Here is a 26,225-nt window from a genome sequence, read left to right as displayed (position 1 = left end):
AACGGCAAAACAAAGCCTGCAATTGGCTGAAAAAGATGTGTCAATCATCACTTGAATCGATCACTATTGGCTAAAGTTATTCGGAGGTCAAGGGGCGGATCCTTTTTATCATTTACAGGCTGGCATAGGCTTAAATGGCAAAACAAAGCCTGCACGTGGTTGACGGCATACAGAAAGCATTTTTTACTATTCTGAATTTGTAAATATTTTATTCTCCTGGATTTACTACACTCACGGATATAAGAGGACCACGGCTGCACATTATTATGAACACAACGACTTCGGTGAGCTACTCCGGCTATATATTATCCCTGAATCTTGTTTCAGACTGAACTCGATGTTTCTGTGATAAGCGGTGCAGATAATGGATGGAATGGAGTGTCTATTTTTAAATTCAACTCATTTCCAAGTGTTTATTGTCATATGCACAGTAAAGTTGCGAGCGAAAAAGAAAATAGAAACTAAGGAATGGTTGGCATTTCTTGAATCCCAAGACTTTAACCTTCCGAATGATGGAACGATGCATTTGAGTGACATCGTACGGACACCGCATCCGCACGCGTTCTCGACACGTATTTGCGTCTTTGCAAGCTTTGGGAATGTTAAGGGGGCAATAAGTTGGACTGAACTATCTGACTGTTTTGTCGACGTTCCCATTGTAGCGCCTTATAATCCGGTGCGTCTTATGTATGTCAAAAATAGGACCAAAAACTATTTTTTCGGGGTGCGCCCTATAACCCGGTGCGCCTTATAGTGCGGAAAATACGGTACTTGGGATAACGCAGTTTTAAACGTGTTCTCCAGTTTGTGTGGGTTTCTTATCTGTGAACAGGGCAGGAGTTTGATACCCAAAGACGGCCCACTTAGCTATGGAGGCGCAATTTGATCAGATCATCAGCATCATCAGATGGGGTGCTGCACCCATGCTATGGAGCATTTCATAATTTAGGCCAGGGGTCAGGAACCTTGTTGACCCAAAGAGCCATAAAAGCAAAAAATGTTTTAAAAAGAAATCGAGAGAGCCACATTATATATTTTCAGACAAAATTGAAAAAACTTTGTTAACACACACAAAAAGAAATCATAGGAAATGAAACCAAGCACTAAATAAAAACACACTGTATAAATACACAATAAGAAATAGAATGAAATTATTCAAAATACAGTGGAACCTCGGTTTTCGAACGCCTCTCAGTTCGAACAAATCGGAGTACGACCAAAAATGTAGAGAAATTCTTGCTGTTGGGTCCAAAAATCGGAGTTCGAACGCCGGTAATGCGTGAGTAGATCGCTCTTTTCGTGACCAACTGTTATCGCGTGCGGACGTGCTTCGTTTTGCTTTCACTTTTAATATCGGTGAACGGAGTGTTTTAGCCCCTAATCATGCCTCCGAAGAAAGTCAGTGCAAGCAGCAAAGTTGCTACAGGTGAAAAAAGAAAAGTAGTGCGTACAACTATTGCATTCAAGAAAGAAATAATAGCACCACCGTCCTTCTGCTGACCACCACAAAGGTAAGAAATCCTATTCATAATTCTTTTCTTTATCCTTTTTTTTTATTTTTACACGTTCATGTTAGAGTAATCTTTCGTACGGAAGATTACGATAACGCGAACGTACGATTAGCCTGGGTTAGCTTTATGTTTACAGTATACATTCAGGGTGTTGGAACGGAGCCCAACATTCAGGGTGTTGGAACGGAGCCCCCTTTCCAATGAACCGCTCACCACTTGTTGTGGAGACCTGGGTGATAAATGACTTGTAAACGACCTGATTTTTTTATTTTTACACGTTCATGTTAGCATAATCTTTCGTACAGAAGATTATGATAACGCGGAGGTACAATTAGCCTGGGTTAGCTTTATGTTTACGTTAAACATTCAGGGTGTTGGGACGCAGCCCAGTTTCCAATGTACCGCTCACCACTTGTTGTGGAGACCTGGGTGCTAAATGACTTGTAAACGACCTGATTTTTTTATTTTTACACGTTCATGTTAGCGTAATCTTTCGTACGGAAGATTACGATAACGCGAACGTACGATTAGCCTGAGTTAGCTTTTTATTGACCTTAAACATTCAAGGTAAACATTTAGGGTGTTGGAACGGATTAAAACGATTTACATTATTTTTAATGGGAAAAATGATTTCGGTGGTCGAACAAATCGGTTTTCGAACAGGGTTCTGGAACGGATTACGGTCGAAAACCGAGGTTCCACTGTAACACTGAATACTGAATACTGTACAATTCCAACAAGATCTATTTCTATAATAAAGGTTCAGTGGGAAGTAAATAAGCAAACATTGCATCCTGTCTAATTGTAGAAGCGTGCCTCTCCACATGAAGCGGGAAGGGAGGAAATTGCTTGTCCTGCCCTGCTGTGTTTAAAGCCAGATTATACTACACAGACACGCATAGTCAAGTATAAATACACCAAGAGAATAAGGTTTCTAATGGATAGGGTTTGTGAAAGAGGAGTGGCAGTTCCATAAAGGGGATCTGGAGGGGTTTTCTGTGCCCGGGTCCCCGCTGGCCCAATCCTGTACGTACATAAACAGAGGTACAAACAACATCAAGGCAAATCAGCATGGAAGCCTTTCCTGCAGCATAGCTTCGAGATCTCTTCTCTGTTCGGTAAACCCTGCTAGGGTTTTGGTAAAGTCAGTAGAGTTTTTCGAGAACCGGCTTCTTCGGCTCGGCTCACTAAAACGAACCGGCTCTTTCGGGTCCTAAACGGCTTTTCAGGTTGTTTTTGCTTCTTTCATCCCTATATGACCAAATATTGTGTCAAATTATGCACAAAATGACTTTAAGAAGGGGGTGAAATAGAACAAAAAAGAAAAAAAATACCAAAATGAAAAAGTAGTGAAAAGCTGAGAAAAAAGAAACAAAAGGAAGAGAAAAAAGAAGGAAAAATTCAGAGAAAAGCCAGAAAAAAAGAAAAGAAAGAAACAAAAGAAAAGTAAATAGAGAACAAAAAGAAAAAAGTAACAGCTACGAAAAACTAAACACATAGAGATTTTTTTAAAGGAATTAAAAAATATGTATAAAAAAAGACAGGGAAAAAGAAGAAAAAGTTTGTGTTGCATTCACAGCACGGCACAGTTCTGAGGTCATGAGATCGAACCTCCTGTGCGGAGTTTGCATGTTCTCCCCGGGCTTGCGTTGGTTTTTCCCAAAACATGAATGTTAGGTTAATTGGCCGGTCCAAATTGTCCCTAGGTGTGAATGAGCGAGCCAATTGTCTGTCCCTGTGTGCCCTGCGACTGGCTGGCAACCAGTTCAGGGTGACTCCTGCCCACTGCCCGAAGATAACTGGGATGGGCTCGAGCACCCCCGCGACCCTGCTGAGGATAAGCGGTGCAGAGGATGGATGGATGGATATTTAACTGCAATTCTGTATTTTTTTATTTGTTGATCTGTAGTTGTTATTTTGTTACTGTCATGTCCTGCACGGTTGCCATGGCACCCAGCTGGCCCCGCCCCATGACACCAACTGAGACGCATTGGACTGATTGCTTTTGGAGTACTTTAACGCTCCTTTTGGGACTGCCCGTGGCCAGACCATTGCTTTACCTTGATGAAGACCTGTTCATGCCTGTTTGATCTGAGTAATGCCTAGTTTGTAATTTTGATTGCCTTTGAACCTGTTTTGTTTTCTTTTTGGGTGTGTTGGAGAACTTTTCTTTCCTAATTAAAGTGACGGATCGTCTACGCATATGAGTTCCGACTTCCTGCTTCCCGGTCCGTTTCCTGACAGTTACAGTCATATACTCTCAGTCAATAAGTAGCCTAGATGGTAGTGTGCCCGCTTTGAGACTGGGAGGTCGCTGGTTCGCGCCTCGGCCGAGTCATACCTAATTGGTAAAATGGCGGCGCCCTCTGTTGGCTGCGGCTGCATCGGCTCGCTACAACGGGTCAGGTGTATCGACATTTCGTTCTGTGTACATTGTTACAAAGAATGACAATACAAAGGAAATTATTATTATTATTATTATCATAATAAGGACGTCATCTTAAAGTTTGACCGTTGGGGGCTTTTATAAAGGTGGGACGCTGCCACACAGATTTTCACTTTTTGCGTGGATAAATTTGTATAATAAAGAAGATGTTATATGGCTATGCTATCAGGAATAGAATAGAATAGAATAGAATAGGATAACGACTAAAGAGTCGCTCTCTGTTATTTCCGCCGCTCTATTTGCTCCACGTGTGATACATAGATACAGTAACTATGGTAGGCGTGGCTTAACGCTCTGTGTTGGATCTATTAATAGTATTGTCCTGTGTTAAAGAATTAAAGCTGACATGTAAATGAGATAAAACTCAACTTATCTATTAAGGTACAAAGGTGGTTTCGAAGGATTGAATAAGTAGTTGGAAACACACGGATAATTTATTGGCGGGTTGGCATATGAAATTATAACTGACGGGCAATGTTCCCTGTAATTTTCCTTACGGGTCTGAGCGTTCACACAAAGTCGGTGAGCAACGCTTGAAACAACAGTGAGCAACCATAATCCCAAGTGTGGCAAGATAATTCATGATCAAACATGTCCAAAACTTGACATCAAGTTTACATTTTGAGTGTCCGGCAATGCCAAATTATTTTTCTCTTTTGAATGAATTGACTCATGTACTATTGCAAAGGGTGTACGGCCTACAAACCTCGTTTGTTCTTACGATTCTTTCACAAGATATCCATTTCTTTTTTTTTCCTGATATCTTTTGTCGCATAATATTAACATTTTTGGGGGGCTTATTGAGTCGGTTGTAAGATACAGAACTGTACTTAATCACATTTTTAGTGGAAGTACAATGTTGGCAACAAGATTCACTTGATATAATTGGAAATTATTTGAATGCAACATAAAGTTTTTCTTCTTTTTTCTGTGTTTTTTTCTAATTTTTTTTAATTCCTTTAGAAAAAATCTGTGTTTATTTTTTCCTGTTACTTTTTTCTTTTTGTTCTCTGTTTACTTTTTTCCCTACATTTCTTTCTTTTCTTTTTTTCTGGCTTTTTTTTTTTTTCCTTCTTTTTTCTCTTCCTTTTGTTTCTTTTTATCTCAGCTTTTCACTACTTTTTCATTTTGGTATTTTTTTCTTTTTTGTTCTATTCCCCCCTTCTTCTAAGTCATTTTGTGCATAGTTTTACATAATATTTGGTCATGTTGGGATTAAAGAAGCAAAAACAACCTGAAGAGCCGTTTAGGACCCGAAAGAGCCGGTTCCTTTTAGTGAGCCGAGCCGAAGAAACCGGTTCCCCGACAAACTCTACTAACTTTACTCAACTTCGTTCTCCTTCGACTTGACTTCAAAATACCGCATTTAGAACACAGCGTCAGGGAAACCCGTGTATTTTTACCTTCATGCACTGTTACTTTGACTTAAGTCGCTTCTTAATTACTTAATTACTTGTGCGCAGGAAATGTGCGAGCAGTGCGCAATTGCGCACGCGCGCAGCTTAGAGGGAACACTGCTGACGGGTAATAATTACCTGAGATGTGACGCTGGTACATCTGAGGGTTAAATCTGCCAGGGAGAACAGAACAATATCATTAATATAATTGATTTACTACGTTAGTTAAATTGTGTTTCCAAAGTTTATTGGGGTAAAAATTATCTTGACATTTTGCTCATTTTAAGTATTTTATGACTTTGGAACTTGTTTTCCTGAAACAAAAGTGCTTAATAAGGCAGATAATTGTGCACTTTGAAGTAGATTGTTATTTGTTTTTGTTTTTTTTGTCTTACTGGAATTATTTATTTATGTAATTGTGCTAACTTAAAAGATTTTGTTTTTATTTTACAAAAGTAAACATTATATTTAATTATATATAATTAGAAATTATACTTAATTACCAACAATTGTTATATGTTTTTATAAATACACTAATAAATCAGTTATTACTTAAATACATGAATAAATTAGTTATTTAACAAATTATTTAAGATTTTTTTGTCTTTATTTAATTTTTTTGCCCTCCCCCTTTTTTTTAAATAGGGAATCTTTCTCTAGAGTGAAGAAAAAGGGAAAAATGGGGGGAATCAATAAATTAAGAAATTCAAAAATGACCTAACAATATATTGTTAAATGACAAAACTAATACCTAAAATATTACTTAAAATAATAAGAATAACAATAACAATAAGAACAATAATTAGAATTAGAATTAGAATAATAATTACAATAATATTAACATAATACCTCATGTCATCTCATCTCATTAGCTGCTCCGCTTATCCTCAGTGGGGTCGCGGGGGTGCTGGAGCCCATCCCAGCAATCACCAGGCAGTGGGCAGGGGACACCCTGAACTGGTTGCCAGCCAATTGCAGGGCACACAGGGACAGACAACTCGCTCGCTTATTCACACCTAGGGACAATTTGGACCGGCCAATTCACCTGAAATGCATGTCTTTGGAATGTGGGAGGAAACCGGAGTGCCCGGAGGAAACCCACGCAAGCACGGGGAGAACATACAAACTCCACACAGTACGTCCGGTAGCTGGATTTGAACCCACACAGGAGGTTCCCAAGACCTCAGAACTGTGCCGCACACGCGCTAACCACTGCGCCGTGCTGCCCATTAACATAATATATGAATTAATATTTTTTCAGGGAAGTAGCTACAATATTTTAACGGGAATAATCACCTTCACTGAATTTATCCAGAGTGCTTTCCATGAAATATTATGTTTTGTGAATGAAAATATGTTTCTTAAAAGTAAATGTGTATCTTCTGTTCCCTGGCGGAAGTTTATTTAAGTCTTCTGCCTGTCACTTTATGTTGCCAGAAAGGTGAACATTGATGAATTGAATATTATATAGTTATTTAATATAAGTATTTAATATAAGTATTAAATTCATTTTTTTATTGCTGCTGCTAAATGTTATTGCACTTATTTTCATTGCACTATTGTTACAATGCACTAACTATTCTTCTTCATTCCATTATTATTATTTCGACTTAAGCCAGTTTTTCTAAGCACTGCATTACAATTTAACTTGACTTTTTCTTTTGCCTATTCATACCGATAGTGTTTTCTCTTTTTTTTCTCTTTAAAGTCTTTAAATCACGTGTCTTACCCTGGAGTTGTCATGATTACCCAAGTGGAGCCACCTGGGGTAATCATGTGGCGCGCTGGAATGTGCTTCCTGATTGGTTAATGCTCCCTTTTTAAACGCGTTACGCGGAGAACTCTTGGTCGGAGGATTACTTCTGTACCCCGTAAGACTCTCCCGATTACATGTGCCTTCTTGTTTACCTGATTCTGCCTGCCTGCCTCCGATCCGACCTGCCTCCGATTCGACCTGCTTTCGTCCCACGCTACGATCTTCTCTTCAGTCCTGGTAAACTCGACCTGCCTTCGTCCCACGCTACGATTGATCACGTCTCCCGCTAACCCTTACGCTTCCCCAAATAAAGAACTGTACGAACGCTCTGGGGTCTCCTGCTCTGTTCTGGTCTTCCCTGACAGGAGTGTCGTGTCGAATCTCGTTGATATCATTGACGACAAAGATAATCCAAATTCTCATTCCATTTTAGCTACATTCATTTTGTTAAAAAATAAATTTAAAAAACTCACCGACAACATGGTCTTTGGCGTGAACTTGAGTCCAAAACTTGGCCTCTTGCCTAAAAAGAGGAGAAACGAAAAGATGAATAGAAAAGAACAAAACTAAACGTACTGTTATATCTGCAGACGCTTCCCTACTTTCCGGATGATCGTTTGCAAGTTGAATTTGTTGGTAAGTTGCTTCAGTGCTATATTTTGTAAGTTTAAGGTTTATAGAAGTATGTTTAAGGCTTGCATAAGTAACCTGTATTGTTTTTTTACTAAAACAATAAACATTTCATAAAATAATATGCTCTATAAAGATAAATAAAGTTAAGTTTAACTCACTTTTGTCACGGTTGCCATGGCGCCCAATTGGCCCTCGCCGTGTGGCGCCAGCTTCTGTCACGGTTGCCAGGGCGCCCAATCGGCCCCGCCCATGAACACCAGCTGAAACGCGTTGACAGATTGCTCCCTGTGACTACTTAAATGCTGTCCTGTGAGTCACCCTTTGTCGGAGCGTCCGTCAAGCCCTGAGAAATTTTTTCCTGTGTTTTTGCTCTTGTGAATCTACTTCCCGCGACCAACGTTCTCCGGATCGAGTATGCACTCCTTTCTCTTCTCCCCAATAAACTGTGAGTAATGTTACGCGAGTGGGTTCTGCTTCCTGTCCTGGTCCTGACAACTTTTGGAAGATGAGCTTCAAGAGTTAGGCGACTTCCTCCTCCGTGGTAGAAAGTGGCCGAAAAAAAGCGATTCAACCATTTTCTCAACCGCATCAAGCTTTCTTATTCCACTTTCATTTCAAAAGAAACGTCTCGCCTCTTCTTTACACTTTACACCAACCATATTGAATGGATGCTTTAGCTATTAAACAATAAAAATGTCAAAGTTCTTAGCACGCTGGAGATACAGTATAGTATGTTTACACACAAACTAGGAAGAGGAAGCCGGATTTCTTCTTCGGGTAGATGCTGGGTGAGCTCTCACAGCGCCACACGCCGGTAGTGGCGGAAAGAAGCACTACAGTAATATCATGTACTCGGAAAAAGGTGCAAACAATACAAAATATGATTTATTTTTCGTTATCCGCAAAGAAATGTTCTTATCTACCGTTTTTCGTAACTCGAATGTTTTCAAGTATGGGAGCGTCTGTATTTCTTGCACAAAAAACATCAAATAAACACCAGTTCTTGTGCTTGACTTACTACCTTTTCTTGTTTTCATCGGCTGTTGCTTTCACTTAAAAAAACACACACAAATTTAAGTATATAAAAATTCAAGTAACACATGTAGTCGAGTACTGGCAGATACCTTTTCTGTACACAATCACTCCCAGTAAAGCCAGTGAACAGAAGAAAAGCACCACAGTGGCTAAGGAACCGAGTATAAGGGGCCAGTCCACCCCTGACATTCCTGCACAAATGGCAGTAGCACATGCATTAATAAAGGTTAAAGCAAATGCATTTCCATAAATAGAACATTACCTGGTGTTGATGGTGGAGGAAGAGCTGAAAAGGAGACAATATTCTGCATGTAAGTTGAAGGATTTTAAACATTTGACTATAAAGGATTTTATATGATTGACTACAAATTACATTTAATGCAAAAGATATTCACTGACTGGGCTGCAGTTCAATGTCAGGGTAGGCTGTTCGAAAAGCATATTATTTTGTCTAGTTCTGTTGATAACAGGACGCCTGAGTGTGCTGACACAGAATGTTCCAGACATCGGGGGCGCTGTGTTGTGAGAACGTTGGGCGCAGAGCAACAGCTTGGCGCACCCATGGGAGGAGCCGGCACACCATTTTGCGGGAAGAAGATGGGCAATAAGAAATAACTCAAGGACTTTAGAAAAAAGGCTTCCCAGAGACTCCAGCGTTGCTTCTTCAGCCGTCTTCGATGGAGTTCACTTAGTTCTTTTGTTAGGGAAAATAAATCTGCCCCTGTGTGAAAATGTTGGCTTTCTTGTTCATCTTTTCCATCAAGAAACGAGCGCGCCTAAATTGTTGGGTGAATGTACCGTATTTTCCGCACTATAAGGCGCACCTAAAAGTCTTAATTTTTTTCAAAAGCTGACCATGCGCCTTATAATACAGTGCGCCTTATATATGGCTCAATGGTGTGTCGCAAAGTCTTGCAACTAATGCAACAGCCGCCGACTAGATTTTTCCCCGAACGTGAAGTAGTCCGTTATATACCGGCGTTTCATTGGCTAACCAATGTGTCAATCATCATTTGAATCGATCACTATTGGCTAAAGTTATTCGGAGGTAAAGGGGGCGGATCCTTTCTATCATTTACAGGCTCGGATAGGCTAAAGGGGCAAAACAAACCCTGCAATTGGCCGAAAAAGATGTGTCAATCATCAGTTGAATCGATCACTATTGGCTAAAGTTATTCGGAGGTAAAGGGGGCGGATCCTTTTTATCATTTACGGGCTTGCATAGGCTAAAGGGACAAAACAAACCCTGCAATTGGCCGAAAAAGATGAATGTGAATAGCAAGTTTGGTTGGTTGTCTACGGCATAGAGAAAGCATGTTTTACTATTCTGTATTTGTAAAAAAAAAAATTCTCCTGGATTTACTACACTCACGGATATAAGAGGACCATGGTTGCACATTATTATTGAACACAACGACTTCGGTGAGCTACTCCGGCTATATATTTTCCCAGTATCTTGTTTCAGAGTGATATCGATGTTTCTGTGATGGGTCTTTTTTTTTAATTAAACTCAATTCCAAGTGTTTATTGTCATATGCACAGTAAAGTTGCGAGCGAAAAAGAAAATAGAAACTAAGGAATGGTTGGCATTTCTTGAATCCCAAGACTTTAACCTTCCGAATGATATTTGGAAGGATGCATTTGAGTGACATCGTACGGACACCGCATCCGCACGTGTCCACGACACGTATTTGCTTCTTTGCAAGCTTTGGGAATGTTAAGGGGGTAATAAGTTGGACTGAACTATCTGACTGTTTTGTCCACGTTCCCATTGTAGCGCCTTATAATCCGGTGCGCCTTATCTATGGAAGATATAGGACCAAAAACTATTTTTGGGGGGTGCGCCCTACAACCCGGTGCGCCCTATAGTGCGGAAAATACGGTAGTTTGTGTTTGGTTAATGGAGTCAGATAACTAATTCGAACAATCAGGTAAACGGTACATTTTGATAATTAATTCCAACAAAGTCCAAGCAAATATACGAGAAGTAAATGTCATTAGTATGGTCACATATAACCTTGCACCTAACTCGCTTGACAGCCTGAAATCATCAATAAAAATGGAAAAAAATACAGAATCTTTGGACTTAATGTTTACTCCTCATTATTACTCAATAATACGTCGTTTGTTCCTACAATTCTTTCACAAGATATCCATTTCTTTTACCTTCCTGATATATTTTGTCGCATAATATTGACATTTTGGGGGCTTATTTAGTCGGTTGTAAGATACAGAACTGTACTTAATCACATTTTTTAGTGGAAGTACAATGTTGGCAAGAAGATTCACTTGATTAAATTGGAAATTATTTGAATGCAAAACAAACTTTTTCTTCTTTTTTCGGTGTTTTTTTCTACTTTTTTTTTAATTCCTTTAAAAAAAATCTCATTATGTTTATTTTTTCCGAGCTGTTGTTTTTTCTTCATCTCATCTCATCTCATTAGCCGTACCGCTTATCCTCATTAGGGGGGAGCCCATTACAGCCATCTCCGGGCAGTGGGCAGGGGACACCCTGAACTGGTTGCCAGCCAATCGCAGGGCACACGGGGACAGACAACTCATTCGCTCATTCACACCTAGGGACAATTTGGACCGGCCAATTCACCTGAAATGCATGTTTTTGGAACATGGGAGGAAACCGGAGTGCCCGGAGAAAACCCACGCAAGCACGAGGAGAACATACAAACTCCGCACAGGAAGTCTGGAGATGGATTTGAACCCACGACAGGTTCCCATGACATGAACTGTGCCGCACAAGCGCTAACAACTGCGCTGCCGTGCTGCCCTGCTTTTTTCTTTTTGTTCTCTATTTACTTTTTTCCTACATTTCTTTCTTTTCTTTTTTCCTGGCTTTTTTCTAAATGTTTCCTTCTTTTTTTCTCTTCCTTTTGTTTCTTTTTTTCTCAGCTTTTCACTACTTTTTCCTTTTGGTATTTTTTTCTTTTATGTTCTATTCCCCCCTTCTTTTAAGTCATTTTGTTCATAATTTTACTTAGTATTTGGTCATGTTGAGATTAAAGAAGCAAAAACAACCTGAAGAGCCGTTTAGGACCCAAAAGAGCCGGTTCCTTTTTAGTGAGCCGAGCCGAAGAAGCCGGTTCTCGACATTCTCTACTAACTTTACTCAATTCGTTCGACTTCAAAATACCGCATTTAGGACACAACGTCAGGGGAACCCGTGTATTTTTACCTTCATGCACTGTCACTTTGACTTGAGTCGCTTCTTAATTGGTAATTTTGAGCCCTCATTTTTGTGCGCTGGATAGATATTTTTGTGCGCTGAGAATGTGCGAGCAGTGCGCAATTGCGCAGCCTAGAGAGAACCCTGGTCGTACGGTTTCACAATAGATGAACAGATACTATATTTGACAGGTCAACTTTCAAATACAGACGCTCCCCTACCTAAGACCATTCGATTTACGATAAGCGGTCGATACAAACATGTTTTCAGGAAGTCGAAAAATATCCGGGCATTGGTGTAAGTTAGATTTTGTATCGTGCACCTTTTTCTGGGCACAGGACATTACTGTAGTGCTTCTTTCCGCCACTATGATTGGCGTAAAGTGTAAGGAAGAGGCGAGCTGTATCTTTTGAAAGTGGAATAAGAAAGCTTGATGCGGCTGGTTGGGTCCTGTATCTGTTCTGGTTCTGACAAATGGTCCAAAATGATTACCTTTGGAAACAGCCAAGGGTTGGCTGCGGTCCGAATGAATCCACTTCCCGTTCAAGAAGACGCTGTACTGGCACTGGTACAGAGCCACCAGAGCGTCCTGCACTGGTAGAGAGAACGTGGTCTCGTGTTCAGTGACTTGGACTCGGTGAGTGTCCACGGGTAGTTGACTGTCCTGCAGGTAGAGGGCAAAAATTGCCCCGGGGTACGCAGGGGAACCCGTGCAGAGCATATGCCACACTTGCGGGCTCTGTTGGAGTATTAGTCTGGGTACAGGAAGATCACCTGGAAACAAGGACAGAATAAAACATTAGAAATAGCTTGATTGATAATAGGGCTGCAACGATTAGTCGACCTCGTCATGTCCTGCAAGGTTGTCATGGCGCCCAGCTGGTCCCGCCCCTTGACCTGCATTTCCTGATGGGTACTAACGTGCCTTTTGGAACTGCCCTTGGCCAGATCGTTGTTTACCCTTGTTGAAAACCTGTTCATGCCTGTTTGATACCTGTTTATTCTTGTTGGACTTTGTTGCACTTCGGTGTAACATTCTGAGAGATTCCTGCAAGTTCTGTTTAATCCCGTTAAATGCCTAGTCTGTAGTTTTGCCTGCATTTGAGCCTGCTTTGTTTTGTTTTTGGTCCGTTTGTGTGTTGGACAACTTTTCTTTCTCAATTAAAGTGACAGATCGTCTAGGCAAATGAGTTCCAACTTCCTGCTTCCCGACCCGCTTAATGACAGACCTTGTATATGGATGAACTGTGACCATACCAAAATTCTATTTCTGCAGTCCAAATTATTAAAACTGTTTGATCTAGTGGAGTTTTCCACTTCCCAACTATTCAAAGTGAACTTAGATATACTGCCAGAGAACATACAAATATTATTCACACGAGAAGAAGGAAGCTATAACTTGAAGGGATGTAGTAACTTTAAAATCCAACCGGTGAGAACTACCAGGAAAAGTATGTGTGTGTCTGTATGTGGAGTTAAACTACAGGATGAGGTCAAACAATGTCCAAATATTCACCTGTTTGAATCCAAATAAATAAAAAAAACAATATTGTCAAAGTACAGAGAGAAAGAAAATGAATGTTAATGTATGAATATTAATATAATAATAATAATTTTAGTTATTATAACTGTCATCAATTGTTATTATTGTCATTATTTGTAACTGAATGATACTAAGTGATTATTAGCATTATAGAGTTAATGGATGGGTAAAACTAAATTAATCTGGTAGGATAAAAACAGTGATGGAAGTGGAAGACTGTGTATCTACAGAGCCAATGTCTCGAGCAATGTTCCCTCTAAGCTGCCTGCACATTCTCATAGCACAAGAAAATCTAGCCAGCGTACAAAAATCAGGGCTCGAAATTGCTAATGAAGAAGCGAATTAAGACAAAAATACGCAGGTTCCCCTGACGCTGTTTTCTAAATGCGGTATTTTGAAGTCAATGTCGAACGAAGTTGAAAAGTAAAGTCAGTAGAGTTTTTCGAGAACCGGCTTCTTCGGCTCGGCTCACTAAAGAGAACCGGCTCTTTCGGGTCCCAAACGGCTCTTCAGGTTCTTTTTGCTTCTTTAATCCCTACGTGACCAAATATTATGTAAAATTGTGCACAAAATGACGTAAAGGAAGGGGGGAAATAGAACAAAAAGAAAAAAATACCAAAATGAAACAATGACAATAAAGGTATATTCTATTCTATTCTAATCTATGTTCTATGAAATGAATGATTTGAATTTAATAGCATTCTTTTAATGCAGTTGTAGCTCTTACTGTCATTTGAATTGCATGCGCCTTATACTCCAGTTTGCCTCCTATGTAAAATATATGTAATAAAAGACTATTTTTTTAGGTAAAAGACACAGACAATATCGAATACCTTTCACGGTGATTTGGATCTTGTTACTGATGCTTGAATTGACTACGTCCTCTCCACTGCTTACATAGTACATGCAGGCATACTCGCCGCCCTGCTGAACCGGCCCCACGCTGAACACTCCTGGTTCGGATTCCAAGTTCGATACCCGGGATTCATGATACTGATTGATCAGGAACTCCCGTCCGGAGGATTTCCTCAGTAAAATGAAGGAAGTTGGTCTGTAGGAAGACTGGAGAGCCGGGACAGAGCAACTGAAGTACAAAATGTCTCCTTGTTCAACTATCCCACTGGCAGGCTTTGCTGATAAGACCGGTAGTGGCAATGTGGGAACTGGTAGAGTTGGGAGAGCATCTGGAGAGGCAAGGCAAAATGTACTACATGAAAATGTTATTCACTGCAAAAACAAAAAGGAAAGGGAAAAAAATAGTTTTTCCACTGGTGGATATCTTTGCTCATTTCTGATATTCATTTCATTTTCTCACTAAAAAGGTTCTTGGATTAAATCAAACAAACATCCATCCATCCATTATCTGCACAGTTTATCCTCAGTAGGGTCGCGGGGGTGCTGGAGCCCATCCCAGCTGTCTTCGGGGACACCCTGGACTGGTTGCCATCCAGTCGCAGGGCACACAGGGACAGATAATTCACTCCCTCACACACACCTAAGGACAATTTGGACCGGTCAATTAACCTGCAAGCACAGGGAGAACATGCAAACTCCACACAGGAAGGTTTGATCTCATGACCTCAGAACTGTGCCGCGGATGCGCTAACCACTGCGACGCCGTGCTGCCCATTAACCAAACAAGAATACATAAATGTTTAAACTCATTCAGTGACATAACCTATAAAAGTAATACTATAATAAGAAAAATGTATCTGTCCGTTACAAAATGATTAGATTAAAAAATACTATTCAAGCTTGTGATTTTGTCAGGACCATAAAGGAGAAAGGACCCACTTGCGTGCGTTTCTCTTAGTTTTATTGGGAAGAAGGGTAAGGATAGTACACACGATCCGTAGATCGCTGGTGGCGGGGAGCAGGTTGCTCAGACGCGGAAGTGGTATTTCCGTGGCGAGCGATGGCGGTGTTGAGAGTGGGAAAAAAAAGGTCAGTAGCCGGGACGGGGGAGCAAAATCGTAGTTGAGATGAAAAAAGGGGTCGGAGCCGGGAAACAAGGGAATCAGAAAAGGAGAGAGTCAGGGTCGAAAAGCTTGCCTAGCGTAGGCTGAGGTTTGCAGACGGACTGATAACCGGTGACAGTAAGACGGGGGTATAAAAGGTGTCAGGTAGCCAATCAGCGTCCGAGGAAGGTGGCGCCAAAGGAGGAGGCTTAGGTGCGGCACAGTTCATGTCATGGGAACCTCTTGCGTGGGTTCAAATCCAGCTCCGGACTTCCTGTGCGGAGTTTGTATGTTCTCCCCGTGCTTGCGTGGGTTTCCCCCGGGCACTCCAGTTTCCTCCCATGTTCCAAAAACATGCATTTCAGGTGAATTGGCCGGTCCAAATTGTCCCTAGGTGTGAATGAGCGAATGAGTTGTCTGTCCCTGTGTGCCCTGCGATTGGCTGGCAACCAGTTCAGGGTGTCCCCTGCCCACTGCCCGGAGATGGCTGGGATGGGCTCCAGCCCCCCCGCGACCCTAATGAGGATAAACGGTACGGCTAATGAGATGAGATGAGATAGTTCTAACGGTTGAATCATAAAACAAGAAACATGATATTATAATATATAATATTTGAATTTTAAAAACAGAAAAAAAATGAAAACAGAAACAAAAATAAGAAAATAATATAACAATACAATTTAAAACACATAATTCATTTATTTCTTTTCCCCATTTTTGCCAATCGTGGATACAAATCTCACTTTGCAATACATAATAAATAATCATAAGTAAATAAATATTATCAAAAAACAAAATATCATTATAAATTATAATATATTATTGTGATTCCATGTAATTATTAATATCATAAATAAAAATGTTCAAAACTAAATATGGTTCCTAAGATAAATCCATCAAAAAAAAAACATGATATATAAATATTTAAATTTAAAAAAACAGATAAACGATAAAATTTTAAAGACATATTTAATTTATTTTTTTCCTCACTCTTGTCAAAATTGAATATAAATCTTAATGTGCAATACATAATAAATAATCATCTGTAAAGAAATATTCTAAAAAAAAAATAATAATGTTATAAATTATAATGTATTATTATAATTACATAAAAATGATTGATATAATCAGTAAATCATTTCCCAAAAGGGACTAATATTGTAAACATTTAAAACAAGGAAATACAAACAGTAAATAGAAATACATGCATACCTTTCATCTAGAAAAGAGACAATTAATATCATACTAAAGAAATCTCATCTCATCTCATCTCATTAGCCGTACCGCTTATCCTCATTAGGGTCGCGGGAAGCTGGAGCCCATCCCAGCCATCTCCGGGCAGTGGGCAGGGGATAAATAAATCACATTATTCAAGCGTTCATTGTGTTGCTTATGAAACACAGGTGTCAAACGGGCAGCCCGCGGGCCAGATCGGGCCCGCTAAGGGATTGAATCCGGCCCGCGTGGCAACACTCAGAGAAGCGCAAGAGAAAAACAAGCTGCAGGTTGAAATATGGCAACTTGATGTTGCCAAAGCTAGGTGCCTCTCACAAAGACACTATACTTATAATTATTTCTCTCTCTCCCTCTTTCTTTTCCACCCCTTTTCTCCAACTCCCTTTCTTTTCCCCCTCTCTCATGACTTTTCATCTATTGTTTCTTACGCTCTCTCCCTCTCTCTCTTTTTCTTTCTTTGTCCCACCATCTCTCCTTTTCCCTCCCTCTTTCTGTTATTTCTTTATCTCTCTTTTTCTTTCTCTTTAATCTCTCTCTCTCTCTCTCTCTCTCTCTCTCTCTCTCTTTTCCACCCCTTTTCTCCCACTCTGTCTCTGTTTCTTTCACTCTCTGTGTCTCTCTTTTTCTCTTCCTTTGTTGCTCTTTGTCTCTTTCTCTCTCTGTGTCTTTTAACCTCTTTTGCTCTAACTTCCTTTTTTCCTTTTCTCTTTTTTCTCTATCTCTTTTTATACTCTTTGCGCTTTCTTTTCTCTTTTCTCTCCTTCTGTCTTTCTATTTCTTTTTGGATTTCTTTCTTCCTCTCCCTTTCTTTTCCCCCTCCCTCACGACTTTTTAGCTTTTGTTCCTCACGCTCTCTCCCTCTCTCTCTTTCTTTGTCCCGCCTTCTCTTCTTTTCGCTCTCTCTTTCTCTGATTTCTTTATTTCTTTTTCTTTCTCTTTAATCTACTAGTCCGGCCCCCGACAGAATGTTCTATTGTGTGGCCCCTGAGTTAAAATGAGTTTGACACCCCTGCTATAAAACTTTCTTTTGAATGCTGTCAATGCGTAAAAAAAGAGACAACCCTAGGACCCTTATAGGACGGCATTTGTGAGTTTTGGCTTCGGTCGTGGTTTACCGCAGTTGCTCCCCAACTCTCACATTGTAACTGTCTGCAATACTGCAATACGCTTTGTATTTGACGTTGAGAGTGGGTTGGCGCTTTCAATATGAAATGCAGGATGTGACAACTGCAATACATACTTACACAAACAACTCACTCACATAAAAAAGTAGGCGTAAGAACAATGAGACAACAGAGAGAGAACACCAGCATACCCCAGTGGCAGCAGATGGGAGTGTTTATAATTAGTGTCATTTACTTCTCGAACAGCCTGTCATACTACAGTGGAACCTCGGTTTTCGAACGCCTCTCAGTTCGAACAAATCGGTTCTCGACCAAAAATTTCGAGAAATACTTGCTTCGCTGTTAGGTCAAAAAAATCGCCGGTACGCTAGGGGCGATGCTGAGCGGCGTACGGGTGTAGATCGCCCCCACCCCTCGTGAAGAACTGTTGTCACATGACCGCGCACTTCTTTTTGCTTTCGTTTTGAATATCGGTGAACAGAGTGTTTTAACCCCTAATTATGCCTCGGAAGAAGGTCGGTGCAAGCAGCAAAGTTGCTACAGGTGAAAAAAGAAGAGTAGTGCGTACAACTATTGCTTTTAAGAAAGAAATAATAGCAAAATATGAAGAAGGTGTGCGAGGTTCCCTTCTTTCGAGGGAATAGAGCATGGCTTCTGCAGAGCACCACAAAGGTAAGAAATCCTATTCATAATTATTTTCTTTATCCTTTAACCGCTTACCACTTTTTGTGGAGACCAGGGTGCTGAATGACGTGCAAACGACCTGATTTTTTTTATTTTTACACGTTCATGTTAGCGTAATCTTTCGTACGGAAGATTACGCTAACGCGAACGTACGATTAGCCTGGGTTAGCTTCATGTTTACGTTTTTGCTAAATATTCAGGGTGTTGGAACGGATTAAAATGATTTTACATTACTTTTTAATGGGAAAAACGATTTTCCGTGATCGACCAAATCGGTTTTCGAACAGGGTTCTGGAACGGATTATGGTCGAGAACCGAGGTTCCACTGTACTTTAATACTCACTCACACATGTTATGATTACTGATTAGTATCACCTGTGCTCGCTCATTTGGCGCCAGCCGCTGTGGGCTACCTTATTGGTTCCCTGTCCTTTTTTAAAGCCCAGTACTGTCAGTCTCCGGTTGTCAGTCAGTCAACAAACCTCTGTTGTTACAAGGCAAGCATTTTGACTCCCGCCTGTCCCGTTTTTCACCCGTCCGTTACTGATCTCCCCGTTTGTCTCCAGCTCCGACCTGTTTTTGAACCCGACCACGTCTGCTTTCCTGTCCCGGCTTACGACCTGTTTTTGATCCCGACCACGTTTTTGCTCTCCTGTCCCGGCTATCGACCTGTTTTTCCGTCCCTGACACCGCCATCTCCCGCTACAGAAGATCCACTTCCGTATTCGGATCAAGATCCGATTGCGAGAGCGACTTGCTTCCCGCGTCCAGCGAGCACCAGATCGCGGGCGCTGCCCGTCCTCTTTCTATTCAATGAACTTGTGGTTAACGCGACGCATTTGGGTCCCGATTCCATTCTGGTCTTGACAGGTAAGAGACATAGGCCTTGGCATTATCTTATTTCGAAGAATCAAATCATCAAATGACACAGAGTATAATGAAATGTGCTGAAGAATTCGCTTGTGTCTGAAGAGCGGATTTGGTATCTATTTAATTTTTTTCCGAAAATATATGGTGTGGCTCTCTTAAAAAATGTTTTTAAATATTTTTGCTTTTTTGGCTTTTGGGTCAAAAAGGGTTGCGAACCCTTCCCTATAGTAAAAGCAAGTTTAATGGTGTCTGATAAAGAATAATAGTATGTGTGACAGTCTATACTAGTCTGAGTGGGAGTATAGTAGTATGTGTGTCAGTGTATAGTGTCATGATTATTGATGTGACTCAGCTGTGCCCGCTCATTTGGGTTCTGATTGGCTCCCTGTCAGTATTTGAACCCAGTACCGTCTGTCCCCTGTTGTCAGTCCGTCTACGAACCTCAGTGAACACTAGACAAGCCTATTTCGACCCCCGACTCCCACCTGTCCCGTTTTTGCTCCTGTCTGTCTTCGACCTAATTTGATCCTGTCCGCGTCTGCTCTCCCGTCCCGGCTTACGACCTCTTTTTGTCCCCGACTACGTCTACTCTCCCGTTCTGGCTTACGACTCGTTTCCAACCCCGACCACGCCTTGCTCTCCCAGTCCCGGCTACCGACCCGTTTTTTCCGCCCCTTACACCGCCATCGCTCACTACGGAAGATCCACTTCTGCATTCGGAGCACCATCCGAGTACAAGAGCGACTTGCTTCCCGCGTCCAGCGAACACCGGATTGTGGGCGTAACCCTTTCTCTTTCCTCCAATAAAACTTGTGAGAAACGTAACGCAATTGGGTCCTGTTTCCGTTCTGGTCCTGAGAGTATAGTAATATCTATGTAAAACATAGTAGTGTGTGTATTAGAGTATAGTAGTATCTGGTGCATGTGTGAGCGTTTGTCCATGGGTATGACAGTCTATGAGAGTATAGCTTTGGATGTGTGAGAGTATGATGTTATATGTGAGAGGAAGTATGATTTGTGTTTCAAACGGCTTCTCTAAGAGTCGAACCAACCTGTTTGATGTTCAATCTGGATATAAGGACTAAAAGGACTGTAGAGGCCTTGCTGGTTCTTGTACATACAGCAAAAAAGTTTCGGTTTTCCTGCTCTGGGTTGGACAGTAAAGCGGACCTCCTCAGTGGCTGAATGCTCCACTGAGTCCACCTGAAAAAAAAGAATGGCCATTGCACGATCAGGGTTGGGTAGGGTTACTTTAACTGGATTACTTTCAATTACTTTTGGATTACTCCAACACCGAATATGCTAATAAAAGGCAAAATAAACTAAATATGAATAAAATGATGACTCACAACACGTGGTAAGCTTTCTCTCCTGGCTTTGATCTCTTTGATCTCCGGCAAAACTAGCATAAAATGCGACAGGAACAAAATGAAAATAAATCCAAACAGCTTGCCAACATCATTTTTGCCGTTCCATGTATTCGGTTACTCCCCAAGCCTGCACAAAATTTAGTACCGTATTTTCCGCACTATAAGGCGCACCTAAAAGCCTTTATTTTTTTCAAAAGCTGACCATGCGCCTTATAATACAATGCGCCTTATTTATGGATCAACATTAAGTTTTCCAACTAACTTGCAGCCGCCGACTCGATTTTCCCCCGAACGCCAAGTAGTACGCGGTGTATGCTAGGATTTATTTACCGGCGTTTCATTGGCTAACCAATGTGTCAATCATCAGTTGAATCGATCACTATTTGCTAAAGTTATTCGGAGGTCAAGAGGCGGATCCTTCTTATCATTTACAGACTGCCATTGGCTCAAACGGCAAACAAAGCCTGCAATTGGCCGAAAAAGATGTGTCAATCATCAGTTGACTCGATCACTATTGGCTAAAGTTATTCGGAGGTCAAGAGGCGGATCCTTTTTATCATTTACAGACTGCCATTGGCTCAAACGGCAAACAAAGCCTGCAATTGGCCGAAAAAGATGTGTCAATCATCAGTTGAATCGATCACTATTGGCTAAAGTTATTCGGAGGTCAAGAGGCGGATCATTTTTATAATGTACAGGCTGCCATTGGCTTAAACAGCGAAACAAAGCCTGCAATTGGCCGAAAAAGATGAATGCGTATAGCATGTGGCCGATGGCATAGAGAAAGCATTTTTTTCTATTCTGTATTTGTAAATATTGTATTCTCCTGGATTTACTACCCTCACGGATATAAGAGGACATTGCCTGCACATTATTATGAACACAATGACTTCGGTGAGCTATTCCCGGTTTTATATTGTCTTGTTTCAGACTGAACTTGATGTTTCTGTGATAAGCGGTGCAGATAATGGATGGAATGGAGTGTCTATTTTTAAATTAAACTCAATTCCAAGTGATTATTGTCATATGCACAGTAAAGTTGCGAGCGAAAAAGAAAATAGAAACTAAGGAATGGTTAGCATTTCTTGAATCCCAAGACTTTAACCTTCCGAATGATGGAACGATGCATTTGAGTGACATCTTAAGTACACCGCATTCGCACGTGTTCTCGACACGTATTTGCGTCTTTGCAAGCTTTCGGAATGTTAAGGGGGTAAGAAGTTGGACTGAACTATCTGACTGTTTTGTCCACATTCCCATTGTAGCGCCTTATAATCCGGTGCGTCTTATATATGTCGAAAATAGGACCAAAAACTATTTTTTCGGGGTGCGCCCTATAACCCGGTGCGCCTTATAGTGCGGAAAATACGGTAATTGTATTCATATTTAGTTTATTTTGTCTTTTATTAGCATATTTGGTATTGAAGTAATCCAAAAGTAATTGGAAGTAATCCAGTAAAAGTAACCCGACCCAACCCTGCACACGATCAAAAGGACACGAAACACAAAATCTAGGGGTGGGTGGTATTGCAAAAAATACATCTCAATTTTCCCAAAAACAATTTAGGCTTTCGATTTTTATTACCATTGCTTAAAAGAAGGGTCTCTAACGTGGTGCCTAATGTTCCACTGCCCAGAGCTTTTCCGCGCACAAGAAAATCTAGCCAGCTCACAAAAATCAGGGCTCGGAATTGCTAATTAAGAAGCGAATTAAGTCAAAGTTACAGTGCATGAAGGTAAAAATACAAGGGTTCCCCTGACGCTGTGTTCTAAATGCGGTATTTGAAGTCAATGTCGAAGTAGAACGAAGTTGAGTAAACTCAGTAGAGTTTTTCAAGAACCGGCTTCTTCGGCTCGGCTCACAAAAAAGGGTCCTAAACGGCTCTTCGGGTTGTTTTTACTTCTTTCATCCCTATATGACCAAGTTATGCACAAAATGACTTAAAGGAAGGGGGAATAGAAAAATACCAAAATGAAAAGGTAGTGAAAAGCTGAGAAAAAAAGAAACAAAAGGAAGAGAAAAAAGAAGGAAAAATACAGAAAAAAGCCAGAAAAAAAAGAAAAGAAAGAAACAAAGGAAAAAAAGTAAATAGAGAACAACAACAAAAAGTAGCAGCTTGAAAAAATTAACACAATGAGATTGTAGGCCGAGTCAATTCATTTAAAAGTGAAAAAAAATGTGCATTGCCGGAAACTCAGCAAATTGTAACGTGATGTTAAGTTTTGGACATGTTTGATAATGGATTAGTTGCCACACTTGGGATTACGGTTGCTCACTGTTGTTTCAAGCGTTGCTCACCGACTTTGTGTGAACGCTCAGACCCGTAAGGAAAATTACAGGGGAACATTGGTCATTGGTCACCCCTAACAACCCCCCTTAAAGTGTTTACCCCATAAAAATAAAGACCTCCTCTCTCAATCTGAAGAGTTTGAAAAGATCTCCTCGGTGGCCTTCTGAAGCCCGGCAAACCAGGACCACCGAGTCCCCGGACCACGAATGGATCGAGAGTGAAGGCGCCGGGGGGCCTAGAGGGGACAGGGAAGCCCAAAATGTTCCTAGTCAGAAGAAACGGACGTTACTCAAGCGGAATCGGTTCCTCTTGCGAGATGAAGCAACATCCAAAATGTAAACACATCACGAAGCAGGAGATAATAACGTACCGCATGAAGAAGTCAGAAGGAAGGTTTGTATCCAAAACGATCGTCCGCTTTGCATTTTTAAACAAGAAGAAGAAACCTGGTCGGTCTTGACCGCCTGGAGAAAAAACTGCCGACTTTCTCGGCCGTCTCTTCCTCTCTTTGCTTTCTTATGACATCCTCCTTAAGTCATGTGTGATGTTGTGATGGAGGGGGCTGAACCTGCAGATGCTTCCTTCTGTTTGGAGGACGCGTGATATCATCTGAGCCAACAGCAGGACTACCATTGTATATTTATTTTTATCCATTAAGTCAAATACAATTTTGATTATCTCATCGGGGTCATTATACCTGTTTCTTCTCATTGCCAAAGGAAATTCCCTATGAACAAAATAACTTTGAATCATTCCCAGGGATATTATATCATACCTGTCGCGCTCCAGGGCTCCATGCCCTTACAAACTGTCGTATTTTCCCTTACAAAATACAAAATAATCTTACACCACTTTCTATTTTTCGAACGTGTTTATTAATGTAGTTTAACAAGTTATATGTGTTTCGTTAAACCATATATATTGTTTGTTAACATTTTGTTGTGAGACACTGAGTTGCTCGACATGAAGTTTATTATAAAAAAAGTTCAAAAATGAAGTGGCTTGAACGTTCGCTGTAGAAGGAAATAATACATGCAAATATAATTAAGTAGAATCATACATTTTCTTATTGAAATTATTAGTTAATTTTCTGCATTAAATTATTGTTGGTAATATACTGATTAAAGGGATAACCACAAACCTGTCTTTTTTCATTTTCTCCTTTTATACTTTTTTATACAACATAATAATTCGTTATATAATACATCAAAGGAGCCGTTTGAGATCCGGCTCTCTTTAATGAGTCTAGCCGAAAACGCCGGTTGTCTAAAAAGAGACGGACTTCCTTTCACTACATAACTACCACATGAAATCCGAGGCGACAGATGCATGCGCACAGTAGCATCAAACCGCTCGGCAGTAGCTCAGGAGGTAGAGCGCTCGTCTTGGGATCAAGGGATCCGAGTTCAAATCCCGGCTCGTCCGTGTTACATGTCGAAGTGTCCTTGGGTAAGACACTGAACCCCTAATACCCCAAATAAGCAGGTTAGCGCCTTACATGGCTGCAAGGCCGCTATTGGGAAATGTGGAGCACATTGTAAAGCGCTTTGGGAAGTCATTGACTTGAAAAGCGCTATATAAATGCAAATCATTTCATTTCATTTCATTTCGTTTGCAACGAAAAAAACGAGATAGAGGTTACCGCGGCGAACTCGTATGACTTGATTGATTTGCCGTTTCGGTGTATAACGGATGGTACCCATAATTGATAAATTTGTGTCATACACGTCTTAAAATGCATAATAAATGTAATTTTTACGGGTTGACAGGTGTGTTATATATTGTTAGAACGCAGAGTTTCCACAAATTCGTATGAAACCAAACATTTTAAAATACACTCATATTTGCTCGCATGGCGAGCATTTAAGTCAAACAATGGCTAATATACAAAAAAAATATGGAACTCATTATTTCAGCCTCATTAATGTCCGACACAATTTCATAATCCATCATCAATGATCATATCATGTCTGTCACGAACCAGGGCAGGAAACAGGAAGCAGAACCCAATCGCGTAACGTTACTCACAGTTTATTGGGGAGAAGAGGAATGAGCGCACACTCGATCCGGGGATCATTGGTCGCGGAATGAGATTAATCAGAACGAGGAAGTGGACAAAATCAAACAGATCGGGGCGAGAACAAAACGGGAGCCGAAAACCAGGCAAAAACGGGGATTCACAGGGCTTGACTTATCACAACAGAGTTTAGCAGGAGTTTCGCAGACGCTCCGATAAAAAGCGACTCAAAGGACAGTGTTTAAGTAGTCACAGGGAGCAATCTGTCAACGCGTTTCAGCTGGTGTCCATGGGCGGGGCCAATTGGGCGCCATGGCAACCATGACAATGTCGACAAGGAACTAGTAAAAGTATTTCAGTAGCAAACAAAAAAAATTGACCATGCCCAAACACCCAAACATGTTGAGCACCTCAGCACCTAAGTTGGTCATGCTTTCGTCCCTCCAGATGAAACGGGCCAAGTGCAGAGCTAAACTCATCCCAACCGCTCAAACAATCTAATTCCTCTGGGGTCCTTGCTAAGTTTTCGGGGTGTTTACAGTTTGTTCTGTGGGTTTTTGTCAAAGTGTCTCAACAGTGAACAAAGTTTGGAAAAAAAGCTTCCATATAAATGATTCTTCAGCGATGTACAACCAAAACGGGGTCTGTTGCTGACTCGTTGACTGTAAACTGTAGTTGAGGATGTGTTATATATATATATATATATATACATATATATATACTGGATCAAATCAGCTTTAGCAGTATATAATTGCGCATGTACCATTTTGGCGTCGACCTGTCACGACCGGTACAAGCAGGGGGCCCAAATGCGTAACATTTCACACAATGCTTTATTAAGGGATCGGGGAAGTCAGAGGGAGAGGAAAAAGACAGCGATCTGGTGCTCGCTGGCCAGTAGGAGCGGGAAGCCCTCGCGAACGAAGCGTAGTCAGAAATCGGAACAAGTCGGGCAGCCGGGACGGGAGACGTAGCGTGATCGGAGATCGGAACGAATCGGGTAAACGGGACGAGCGGGAAGTCAGGGATCGATACAGGAAACGGAATCGGGCAGGATACGAGTAACCGGGACAGGAGAAAAGAGCTTGGATCGGGGATCGATACAGGAAACAGAATCAGGATACAGTTAGCCAGCCGGGACACGTTAACAGAATTCGGATCGGGAATCGATAC

At 41.0% G+C, this 26,225-nt stretch overlaps 1 protein-coding gene across 3 annotated transcripts; it reads right to left on the bottom strand.

Moving 5' to 3' along the window:
- Positions 1-2,087: 2,087 nt before the first annotated feature.
- On the bottom strand, positions 2,088-23,541 carry LOC148360649 (uncharacterized). Of its 3 annotated transcripts, XM_088341525.1 has the most exons (11): positions 23,406-23,541; positions 23,152-23,300; positions 20,427-20,577; positions 14,336-14,686; positions 12,452-12,733; positions 9,041-9,064; positions 8,868-8,969; positions 8,765-8,795; positions 7,584-7,633; positions 5,493-5,527; positions 2,088-2,535 (listed from the first exon to the last, which is right to left on the bottom strand). In XM_088341525.1, the coding sequence occupies exons 1-11, from the start codon at positions 23,458-23,460 to the stop codon at positions 2,446-2,448; spliced, it is 1,320 nt and encodes a 439-aa protein (XP_088197651.1). In that variant the 5' UTR covers positions 23,461-23,541; the 3' UTR covers positions 2,088-2,445. The 3 variants fall into 3 exon arrangements, with proteins under 3 accessions (XP_088197651.1, XP_088197652.1, XP_088197653.1); XM_088341526.1 differs by lacking the exon at positions 5,493-5,527; XM_088341527.1 differs by lacking the exons at positions 5,493-5,527; positions 8,765-8,795; positions 8,868-8,969; positions 9,041-9,064.
- Positions 23,542-26,225: the final 2,684 nt, after the last annotated feature.

The sequence above is a fragment of the Urocampus carinirostris genome, chromosome 8 (assembly GCF_059441175.1).
Source record: "Urocampus carinirostris isolate Australia breed hairy pipefish chromosome 8, RoL_Ucar_1.0, whole genome shotgun sequence".
NCBI classification, from domain to species: Eukaryota; Metazoa; Chordata; class Actinopteri; order Syngnathiformes; family Syngnathidae; genus Urocampus; species Urocampus carinirostris.
The sequence above is the reverse complement of the archived record's forward strand: the minus strand, read 5'-3'. Positions and strand labels throughout refer to the sequence as shown.